The 12,421-nt window shown below is 41.4% G+C and overlaps 1 protein-coding gene across 15 annotated transcripts in view; it reads right to left on the bottom strand.

Moving 5' to 3' along the window:
- CELF4 (CUGBP Elav-like family member 4) overlaps positions 1–12,421 on the bottom strand; it is a 711,932-nt gene that overhangs the window by 312,480 nt on the left and 387,031 nt on the right. For all 15 annotated transcript variants that reach the window (XR_010031333.1, XM_063181194.1, XM_063181200.1 and 12 more), the window contains exon 3: positions 5,592–5,640. Coding sequence is in view for 14 of the 15 variants with exons in the window: in XM_063181194.1 (XP_063037264.1) it covers positions 5,592–5,640 (49 nt within the window). In the remaining variant the exon portion in view is untranslated. The remainder of the gene's footprint in view (positions 1–5,591; positions 5,641–12,421) is intronic.

Genomic DNA, 12,421 nt, shown 5'->3' with positions numbered 1-12,421 from the left:
GAGCAACTAATTTATTCTTTACAAAGGGCTTCCGAGGAGGAAGGAAATCATTCCACGTAGGACTATTATACCAACATGAAGCCAAACTAAGCTGAAGGAAACCAGTCTTGCATGACTGCAGCACCCAAATAGGCCTAGATCTGGCTGGTACCTCGATGGGAAGCTCCCTGAGAGGTTTTGGACATCTGCACAAGCTGTGTAATTCTGATTGGTTAAATGGAAAACAACTGACTAACAAATAATTACTGGGACCTAGGACAGATTGCCCTGCCACCCACAGCAGAGAGCTAGCAAGCTAGAGACTACCTGTTTGAAGTAAGAATTAGACCCAGGCTTTTGTCCTAAATGAAAATTTAACTTAGAAAATGTGGAGAGGCCGTTCTGACCCCATCATCATTACCAAGCTGATGGAAAGGGTATAATAAGTAGCAGAAAATAATTCGTGAGCAAGGCACATGTTTTGCTGTTAACTCTAATTCAGTACTTGAATATTTTGCTCTGAATCTGGAATAAACCATGACCAAACAGATAGTTTCAGATTTTGCACATCAAGAAACAGGTAGAGAAATACTGCAAGTTAGTTGAAATACAAAGTCTAAGCCTTCCAGCTGCCAAGCAACAAAAAATGACACAGTGTCAGGATCTTTAGCTAGTCCGAGTGACTCAGAGAAAAGTTAGAAAGTCTCTTTTCCCAACCCGGTGCTTGAAGAAGGAGTCAGAGCTCTTAATTTCTCAGTCTCAAGGTTGTTTATTGCATCTTATCTATAAAAAATGTTCTCCTGCCCTGCCGAGGTCTGTCCAGCAGGACAGTTCCAGGCCCATTGCCTGCCCCCAGGGCAGTGTTATATCTTTATACTAAAAACTACATGTATAATATTTACAATGACTTTCCAATTCCTATCACCTATGTTAGAGAGTGAGCTTCTACTCTAAACCAATCTGTAAGTGCCAACATCACAGCAGAAAATGGAGGCCAAGAAGAAGAAGGAGAAAGGCTGGACACACCCAGATTCCTCCATCTTGCCTCCTGAACCCTCATACCAAAAATCTCAAAATCTACTTTCCACCCTGTGATAATTTCACTATTATTCTACTTAATTTGTCATAACTTGCAAGTCTTCATCTGAAGTTAGTAACTTGCTCCACGAGTCATAATCAAAACCACAAGCATTTTAAGCTCTGTGCCAGGGTCCTGAGACCCCTGGCAAAAGTCTTAGCTGCTCAAGACAGCCAGAGAGATGTCCTAAGTCCTGACAACACAGCACACACCTCCCTCAAACATGCACAAAAGATAACCTGCTTGAAAGCACAGACATAAACTTTAGCAGGTTTCTTGCATGCAGAAATACTGCAGAAATACTGCAGTACAATGCACCACAGTCTGTCCTGTAAACCTCTCAACACTCTCTCTGCAGGACACTACACCCTTTCAATCCTAAAGCACTCTCTACTTTTCCTTTCTTTACTCCAGGAGCCTTCTGTTTGAAGGCTGGAGGACCCCAAAACCACCACAAAATGCATTTTGGTAGTGACATTTACACGGAGCCAGGGTATAGCACACGGCGTACATCTTTGCATGGTTTCCTTCACGGACCTTCCTCTGTCCTTTGAGAGGAATGTGGGAGCAGTGGAGCATCTAAGCATCACTAACAGGCTGCAGCTGGAGCAGCAGGAGAGTCCTTTCCTTTTAAAAAATGTTACTGCCTGTACAACATAGTGGGACCTGGGGGCTGCGTTTATCATAGGTTAACCCTGCCAGCTGCAGTGAGAGCTGCCTGGTGAGGGCTGGAGATATTGTGGATGAAATAAGAAATGGCTCCAAACTTTTGCCCCAAACCACAAAACAGGCTTGAGATCACTCTCTAAGTTTGAGAAACTTTAAGTGATAGATACCTGCAGGCTATTTTTAGAGCTTAATATCAGACAAGGAGCTGAGGAAAACCACCTCCACCAAGGCGAGAATAATAGTGAATTCTAACAGTTTAGCTGGGATTTTTTATTTTGAAATTTTGATGTGGAGTTCTAGCTTACCTCCCTAAAACTGTATTAGACTAACTAGGGTCTGGCAAAGTAGTTTCTGTATAATCAAGATAAAATGGCCAAAACAAAGGCCTATGAACGTTTCTAAGATATCCTTAGTAGAGCTGGACTCACAATCTGATTTTTCATGACAAAATATGGAATTGCTCATTTTCTATCATATTCCATCAATTATGTTAGTGTTAAAGTAAAAAGTCTCAATGGACTCTGATCTTCTGATCAGGTATTTGAAACTTTATGAAGCATTTTGTAAAAGGAATACCCCTATAGAATATTTTGTATCTTGACTATGCACATACAGGCACAAAAAAGCAGAAATGTAAAATGTAAAATTTTCCCAGTAATTGAGACTATTTCCCTAGAGGAATATATTGAGGACACATTAATTTCTATTTCCCATGGGATTGATTAGGCAAATGTAAATAATGCCAGTTTTTGTTTAAAAGGTTTTCATGCTTTGTTTTGCTCATAGTACAATATGGATATTAACAAAAAAATAATAAACCCAGAAAAATTATTAAGCGGCACTCACCATATCCATTTTGGTGGGTTGACTGTAATTTTTGACAGCAATATACTGAACGCTTTCCCAAACTAAGACAGTCTAAATTCCAGCTCACAAACACTGAATGCTAACACTCACTCTCATTTCAGCTGAGAATTAGGGCACAGGGAGGGTTAAAGACCGAAAAAAAAAAATCCGGACTCCCGAACAACAAGAAAAACTGAGCTTAATCTGGTTGAAGGCGAGAATAAATTTGTGACTCTTATCACCTTTTACTTGTGGAAGAACTTGCTGAAAAATTCAAAGATTCCTGTTTCAGTAAAATGCAAGTACTTGTCTCCAAAGAAAACACAATCTCAGTTCCACAAGAATGCTGCTCACCTTTTTCAGTAAAAGCTTGCCTGGAAGCTGCAGTTCCAGAAAACACTGCATTTTTTCATTAGCACTGTGGCCTGGCACCAGAATTCCCCTTAATCCAGGGTGTCTATTCCCCATAATCCAGAGTGTGGATTTTGGGTAGAGCAAGGACTTGTGCTGCGTGGAAGAGCTGCTTCATCTCCCAAGCCCCTCTCCTCCCCTATGTCCCATACTGATAGAGGGACAGGGTATAATAAGCCACAACTTAAATTTCTTTATTGTTGAGGTTGACCTTTATCTTGCAGCCCTAATGAAGCCTTTTGATGCGCTCCTAAGGCACAGGGCCCCCTTTTTAGCATTCCGTTTTCCGTGCCTGCTCTAACCAGTGGGCTCTTGAAGAACGTAAGTTTTCACACAATGCCTCCCTTGGGTGCCAATTGTTCTTTTCTCCCACAGCTGCCCTTGAGTCATGCCGTCCTGGAGCATCCCCAGCCCAGAAGCAGCTTGTCAGTGGGGAATTAGGACAACGTGTCTTTCACATCAATGACGAGAGCACCCGCTTGGCCTCTGCATTGTGATCGCCACTGACAGGAGAAATATGGGAGCAGGCTGGATGGGAAAAGATGAGGTTTGTGTAAGATGAGGAGGTAATTAGCTAAAATACAATGGGGAGGGGGCCACGGGTGGGGTAATGTGGAATCAAGCTGCCACTGGAGCCCTTTGCAGTTCAAACCACTGCTCCTGAAAGCAGCTGCTCTTAGCAAAGGAGTTTGAAAACCCTCCCCAGAAAGCCAGGCATGTGTTCTCTATTACTGATTTGCATTAGAAAAAAAAAAAAAAAGAAAAAGATTGGGAGCTACATACCCTGTAGGCGCACTAGGCAAATTGGCCAGCCTAATTATTATTTTTTGGTATGTCTAATTAAATGGACAAAAGGCCTTCCCTTCACTCTCGCTGTCGGCACGAACTCCACTGGAATGTGCTTAATGTCCCCTCATTTGCCCAGGCAGCTGAGCCTTTCCATTTTCCCCTAGGAGATTGGCATTGACAACTGCCCATGGCTTACCCAGTCCTACTCAGACACAGAGCCAGATCATCAGACAAGGAGGGAAAGGGGGAGAAATTGACCTGGTTCTATTAAAAACCACTGGACAATGCTGGAGGATGTGACGCGTCTTTATTACAAGTCAGAAATGTGCCCTGGCCCTTGAATGCAGAACTTGCCAGATCCCATCAGGTACTTTCCCCCTGTATTAACCAAATTCCCCTAAATTTTCTTTATAGAGGTTCTGAAAGGGCAGTATTTGTCTCTGATGGAGATTTCTGGTGTTTTTCCAGCACTCATTTCTCCTGTTCTGCAGTTACACACCACCACAGCCAGTCCTTACAGAACCCTTTTCAACCTGTAATTTCACCAGCCTGTAACACCAACCCTTTAACTACAAGCTACATACCAATTCTCCCAACAGCTTGAGTCACTGGAGAGTTTCAGCCTCACACTGACACAGCCAAAGTCCCTGAAAACCACAGCTTCCAAATGAAATGAGAGAGAATGTGGTGCCTTTTCTCTGTGAGGCATTTTTCTCCTTTTAAGTAGTTGTTGCCGGAGATTTCCACTAATGCCAGCACAAAGATAGTCATCCCACAAATGAAGAAGAGTTTATATTTATGGTGGAAATTGAAAAGTTTTCAGACATCTAAGAGCCACATCATTGCTAAATGACAAAATCTACTCCCACATTTATCAGATACATAAGCACTAGAGGTTTTTACTGAAAAGATGAGGAAAAGGCTCTCTATTTTTTTCCCAAAGAGATAGGGATAGAGAGGAAGAGTACATGTCATTATATATATATGCGTGTGTATATATATATAAATGTACAGACACAAGAAAAAAATAGCAGGATGGTAATTTATCCAGCATAACAGACCATCTCACACTCTCTCAGTGATCTGTGTGTTTGATCTGACAAACAGGCTCCTATTAGAAGAGTACGGTGAAGTATCACCCCATCAGTTCAGGTAAAAAACCTTTTAGAGGAAACACCTCATCACTGGTGATCTATTGAACAATCACTTAACAAAGCCTTCCAAAGCCACTGTGTAGAATGGAAAAGCAAAATACCAGCTCCTGATTTCAGCTATACCTGTGCAAATCCTGAATAACTCCCAGGGTCTGGGAGAAGTCTTCAGTTTCCACAACAGGTTTATCCAGATAAGCTGATACAGGTGCAGAAAACTCTGCCAGCTCAGAATTTGCTTTTTCCAGAAGCAGAGTTACTTGAGTGCATGCAGAAACCACATGGTTAGAGGAACCATAGAATTTCTGCTTTATCCTAACCAAATTAAACACATCTACAGCTCAGCCTGACACGGGCTTGAAAAAACCCCCATTGCTGTCCACTGCTGTTAAACTTTGTTAAGTCACTGCCTGATGCTTCACTTCTTAACAAGGCAGTTATTTGTTTCTCAGGCAATTGCTGGCACCTGCCTGCCTTTTAAAATCAAATAATAATTGAATATGAGGAAAGTGAGACGAAGTAAAGGAGATTTAATAAAGAGAATCTTTGCTGTGGAGGGAATTTCTTTGGCAGTGATTACGTTACTAATTGATCAGCACATTGCCTGAGAGAAGCCAGAGACAACAATTATATTTAGCACTGTGGCTGAAAGCAATGCAGTCAACTACCTCCTCGGCTTTCGCTGTCCGCTGGCTTCACCTGGATCGGTCTGTTCATCTGCAAGGAAGAACAAAGACAGACATGTAATTAATGGAGGAGTCAGACATTCATATACAGAGGCTTGCTTTGCTTCTTTACTGTGCATCATAATTAGCACCAGCATTTACTCCACAAGGGGGGGAAAAAAAGCAATTAGTAAACAAAGAACTAACCAGTGCAGGCTGCGGCTTGGTCTGAGGCAAATAAATCAGTGTCACTCCTGTTACCCGACAGTGGCTTTGTTGAATCACATTGGGAGAGGGATCTGACTCATTTCACACAGGTCATGAAATTTTAAATGTAACTTTTAAAATTTCTAATAGTTTCCCCTGGAAACACTGGTGCATGACAGCAAAAATGCTTTGTCAGAACATCAGGACCAGTGAAACTTAAAGTGCAAAAATTTCTTGAGATTGGTGTGATGGGAAAGAAATTGAAAAGCTAATTCCACTTCTACTGTTAGCTCAGTAGGATAGTCATGTGTGACACAGCAGCCTCCATTTCAAACCAGGATTTGGATCTAACTTGGCCACATGCTGCAGGAGTATTGGATACTGAGAATTTTCTGGTGGTAGAGGACCAGATGTTCCTTCTATTGCTTTTTCAGATATCTTTTTCCTTTCTCATATCACTATATGAGTAGGATTAAAAACCTTGCCCACTGTGTTGTGAATAGGTTTCTGATATTCAAATTATCCCTCTCTCACTCAACAAAATAACTGGGGACCATCACTATCCCCAGAGCTGCTCACTCCCAGGAGAGAGGGCAACAGATGCTCACAATGTTCTTCACTGGCAGTGCCTAACATGATGTGGGAGCCTGAAGAACAGGGATGAGGGTAAACCCCTCCTGTCAATAGCCAGGAATGCAGACTGGATCAGAAACAGCTAAGAATTTAGTCTGAAAGCCCTTCCCTGCCTCATACTTCTTGTCACATAAAGCAATCAATACCCTGTACAGATGGAGTATTCAAAATATCTTTCTATGTGTGACCACCTCTGAGCAGAATAAAAATATCTTTTTGATTTGTCAACCAACAAAGAAAGTACAAGTTCAAACAAGAATCACAAGGAGCACGAGGTCAGAAGGCAATAGGAATCTCCTAACATATGTCTTCCCAGTAAAGTCAGACCACAAATTGGCTGATGAATATCACAGAATGCCTTCAGGGAATTAATCCGTCCCTTATTTGTGGCTAATCATAGTTGGGCAGCAAGGCCATTAGTTTCATTTTTCCTTTTTTTTTTTTTTCCTAATTTCCCCCTTTTTTTTTTTTGAAAAGCGCTTCATAATAAGTTAGATTTATTCTAATTGCTCTGCACACATTTTTAGTAACAACAAGTTATCAAGCTGGCTGACAAGTAGGTTAAGATGATGAAGAGCCTAGCAGATCCTGCTGTATTGTTGTCTCTAGAGGAAAATGTACTTATCCATAAAATGACTACAGTTGGACTCACGCTCTGCAAGAGAAGGATCCATGCCTACAGATGCTACTACTGAGCAGTTCCTGCTCTCCTCTATGCCTGTGCCATCCAACAAAACCCAGACAGCTGAAGTGCTGAAGCCAACAAAGAGTCTGGTAATAGCTAAACCTTGCATCAGCCCTTACCTCTGCAAAGTTGCTCACAGAGGTACTACAAGGTGTTAGCAGGGCAGGGGTGATGTATGAAGCAGCAGCAGCAGGACAGGTATCCTGCCACAGGGCTCCTTCATACCCACATGTGAGCAGCTAGCTGCTGCTCACATTCAATGATCTGACACCACACAGGCGAGGAGAGAACTCAACGCCGTGTAACGCCAAATGTGTGGAAAGTGTAACTCTGAGCCACTCTTGAACTTGGTGTTTGAGGCACAAACCGTGCATGGTCTCTTGCAGTGCCTGTTCCTCTCTACTGATCATGGAGGTTGTCTTTGCATTTAGACTTAGCTGATGTGAGCCCCACCTTGCTTCTCATGTGCAGGACAATGAAGGCAAATTCCCTGGTTGCTTCCCTGAGCTGCTCAGCCTCTGGCTGTTTGTGTTTGCAGCAGGCTGGTGTTGGCCATCCACGTGCCAAAATCTGACTTGGGACCTGGTTACTTTTAACATTTGCCTCCTTATTCCAGATTATGGGCTCCTGATGCGAACCTTATGTCTAATCCACCCCTATGGTCAGGAAAGGGGATTCAGAGGTCCCTGGTGCTCATTCCAAGACAGCCAGAACCTGCATCCCAAGCAGTCAGAGGAATGTCACAGTAAGCAGGAAATTGCAGGAGGTGTGCAGGATACAGCATCAAGAGGCAAAGTGTGGAGTCCAAATGGACACAGCCTTGAGATGCAGAACATCCCATAAATCCACCCACATATGTGCTGATCTGCATTGTGCTAAAGTCCATGAAAATTTCCACTGAAATCAAATAACTTTTAGATCCAGCCTTGAGGAAAACTAGACAGATTTCATCCTTCTTTCTGAGTTGAATGAAGTCAGTTTGCACAAGGCAGAGGACATTATCAGACCCTTTGGCAAAAATGAAAGGATGCAAATATGTGTTTGGACTTTGGTTGGTTTTTTTTTTTTTTTTTTTTTTTTTGGTTCTTTGTTTTTGTTTTTTTTTCTTTCTGATATTGAGGAGTGAGAAAAAGCAGTCAGTTCTGAAGAAAATTTATAAAAAGAGTGAGGAACTGAGCATCCAACAGAGGAAGAAAAAACTGAGGAAATTAATAAGTAAAAGGCTAGTGTAATTTAATGTACACTATGATTTATACACTTGACAATTTCTTTATAGACCAAAGAGAAAGTGCTGCCTGAACGGAGCCCATAATACAAATTGAGATCATCTTGACATGAAAGACACCAATTATAGGGAGAAACACTGAGAGGAAAATAATTAAGTTTCCTTTCTCCATCTATGGAATTTTTTTTTTCATACAGACACTCTGGGAGCAAGGACCTGTCATGGGGACCAGAAAAGGGCTAAGTGGGGAAATAAAATGGCAGAACAATGCAGCTTTCTAACCCTGGGGAAATGCCTTAGTGGGGATAAGGGTATTCAGATATTCAAGTTCCCTGCTTATTCTTCAGCTGGAAGTGGCCATAAGTTAAGTGGAATGAAACTAAAGTTTATATTCCAAAATGAAGACTTCTGAAGAGTGTTTGGGGAAATAGTGATATGGACATCTTTAATATGTGTCCTGTCTTGGTGGACCCTGAGTGTGTGATAGGAGAAAGAATATTTTCCAGACAGCAAATCTGATTAATACCACCAGGAAATCCACCTGGGATCTGTGGAATTACAGATGTGGCTGTAAGGTGTTATTAAACCCTGTCACTAGAAGGCTTCAAAAGGGAAAGGACCTAGGGCTGGCTGACCCAACATCTGAACTGTTGGAGTGGATGGAGTGAGTGCACTGTCAGGCTTTCCTCTAGGATGTGCTGTCCTTTCAGTGGTCCTTCTTTCCTCTGCTCATGGATGCTCTTTGTGCTCTCACCTGAAATATGATCATGCTTCCCTGTTCCATGTCACCCCTGCTGGGGTGCCACTGAGAAAGGAGTAAATTGTTTGACCATTTTTTAGTCCCAAAAACATTCATCTCATCTTTAAATTCTCTACCATCCTTTAAGACCTGACATAAATTTTTTATTCCCTCCATAATATGGAGATATCTGACTTTATGGTACCAGAATGCTCTATAGTTATAAAACCATTATAAATCAGGACAATGTTTATCCTCATTCGTGATTCAGAGTCCCATTTGGCCAAAAATTTACTTTGAAGTGCTTCACTCGACAACAATTTTGTAGCAAAGATGTGCTGAGGACCACTGAGGCACAGGGATTTAGGCAAGAGCCAAATAATTTAATCTGGATTACATATATAGGCACAGTGTTCAGAGAGATGGTGAGACAGTGTTATGCACAGCAGAGTTTTATGCACAACTGTGTTCCCAGTGTGGAGTCAGGAAAAGCCTGTGGCTCAGGCTCCCCATCTGTACTGGGAAGAGGAACCATGGCAGCTGTGAATGGGCCCATTTCAGGAAGAGGTGTTGTGTCCTTTTCCTAAAAATGCCATAAATATTTGTGTTGATGGTGGAGTTAGTACTTCATGTGCATCACACTTCTCATTTTCCTGTGATTCTTTGCAGGCTCATCAATGATGAACACCACCCTTACCAGCACCTTTGCAAACCTTAAGCAAGGCGATCACACTTTCTACGCTTCATACCCTTCCTTCATTTTGGCTTGCCCTTTCTTCTTTTTTGCCAAAAAACCAACCCATCCAAATTATGCCAGATGCCACCATCTCACACCAAATTGCCACTGCCCCACCTACGCCCAGCCCAATTCTCCCAGCAAGTAGAAACACAACATCATTTTTCATGTCCAATTACAGCCACTGTGGTGCCACTGTTAAAAGACAGCGCAGGTACCCCTGTCAAAAAGGGTTTGAGTTACAAGAAGCGATGAATTATAGCAAGCCCTTTTTCAATTCTCCACAGAAATGAAATGTCAGAGCTTGCTGCTGTATTTTTCTCAGCACCATCAGCTACAGGCCACTGCAGGAATTAGACAGGGGACAGACACTTTTCTGCATCATGATTTTTCTTTTCCTAAGGTTGTCGGTTTTTTCCCCCACCAACCTTTTTCTACTCCCTCTGGCTTTGATATTAATTTAGAGCAGGTAGAAGGATCACCTAGGAAAGAAGAGTAGGAAGCAGAGACAGCTGATTTCTCACTGTCTCCATCTTTCTTCCTCTCACTGTTCCTACCACCCTTTTCCTTCTTGTCTCACCCACTTTTTCATTGCTCATCAATGTACCTTCTGTTTTTAAGTAGGTCTAAAACTCTACTTGAGAATGGACAAATACAGAGATTAAAAAAAATCCCTCAAAAATATGGAGCTGCTCTGAAACAGGAAATAAAAGGGAAAAGATGAGGAGATTACTGAAGATGAATTAAATGCCACTAACAGGAAGATCATGACCAAGCAGAAGAGAGGCTAGAGATAATCTGCTGGTTGTGCTTAAGGGTGATGTCACTTCAGGAGACAAAAGGTTATTCTAGAGCTTGTGTGCTTTATAGAACCATGGAAGATTTTTCTGCTGATCATATGAATAATAATTATAATCTTTCCACCATCCTTAGAGGTCTTAAAATAATTGAATACTCCTTGAGGACATATTGGGGGTTTTGGTTTGTATCAAGAACCATGATGAAAGGATTTCTGCTGCCCATATTTCTGGAATTTTCCAAAAATGTAAAAAAAGTAGAGGAGATAACCTCTGGCAAGGCCTGTTTCCAGCTCTCTCCTGGGTTTCTGGGTGAGTTTGGACACATCATTACATCTGCCTCTTTCTCAACTTTTATTCTACTAATGAAGATAAAGATATCATCATGTAGTATTAAGGTGGTTGATGGAAAAAAAAAAGTGTCTAAATTCTGCTTTTAAACAAACAAAAAACTAATAAACAAACATCCTGTCATTTCTATGCTTGAATTATGTGGACAGATATAGCAGCAAATAAAAAACTCTTCATTCTCACTGAGGTTGTGTTGTGTTTGGTATTGTTCAGGGATCAGCCCCCTAAACTGATGATGAAACTCAGCTGTGACCTGGTCATGAAGAATGCCAGCTAGCAGGTCTTAGCAAATGTTTATTGGGCACTCCTGCATCTCTGTAGCTGCTGGTTAGCTTAATGGAAAAAAAATTCCCAAAATAATATGCTGTTCTTGAGGGTTTTGTGACATAGCTCAGATGTTAATTGGAGCTAGGAATAGTTTAATACCTGCTCTGAAATTTTCAGAAAATACGTTTACTATTTATTTCTTTGGTGAGTTTTTCTGTTTCTAATCTCTCCCCAAAACGCTAAGAGGAATTTCATTTTACCATTTCTGCCAACTGAGTCTGCCATGAGTCTTTTTTGAGTCTGCCACGTGCACAATAGTAATTTCTCCAAATTCAATACAGCTATTTATGTGAGCAAAGGTATTGGCAGGAATGTGTTTATGGGAGTGGGTCATAATTTTTAAAGCATTGAACAAAATCTGCCCTGATAGAGGGCCCTAAGGAAATGCAAAGTATATCAGTGTCAAAGTTGGAAAAGCCAAGAAAATCACCTACAATTGAATTGTGTATGTGTAATTGCAAAGTTCAAGTAAATCACTCTGTACCTGATTCTGAGTGACATAATTGAATTACAGTGATCTAAACTAGATAGCCATAAGCATGAATCCAAAGCAATCTCCTTTCTCTGAAGAAAAAAAACCAACAAAGTCAGGGCTCAGGTGCTCAGCTCAGGGAAATTTCTCCAAATGCTACAGAATCAGGAAAGTCTCTTCACCACAGGTTAGCTGCACAAGTAGACTCTATTTGTCTATTTCAGCTGCAATTCATAAAGCAAAAACCTGTCCCCAAGGTAATAGAGGTAAGAGCTATGTATGCATGGATTGATGTGTAATTACACATTATCCACATTTACTGTGGGCACTCCGAATTGATAAAATGTTGGGTTAACAAAAGAGTAAGGAGAGGAAATATTTTAGAAAGTTTTTTAAAAATTACCCAAAAACCCCCCAAACTAAATCACGTAGGTTTCCCTTGCTAGTAATGCATTGCCTCTGAAATGATTATCCCAAACCTCATCTTGGTAAAGGAGTCTTATTTCATCCCCACCACCCTCTTCCCCTCCTGTTGAGATGTGTGCCATAGGTATGTACACAAACAGATGACAAGACCTGAAATGGCAATGTGTGAAATATGAAAAAAAACCCCACTGAAGGGTCTGACCTTTCCAAATCAGTCAATGCTCTGGTGCCTGCC

Source organism: Melospiza melodia, chromosome Z (assembly GCF_035770615.1).
Source record: "Melospiza melodia melodia isolate bMelMel2 chromosome Z, bMelMel2.pri, whole genome shotgun sequence".
Classification (NCBI taxonomy): Eukaryota; Metazoa; Chordata; class Aves; order Passeriformes; family Passerellidae; genus Melospiza; species Melospiza melodia.
This window is presented reverse-complemented; position numbering and strand designations above follow the sequence as displayed.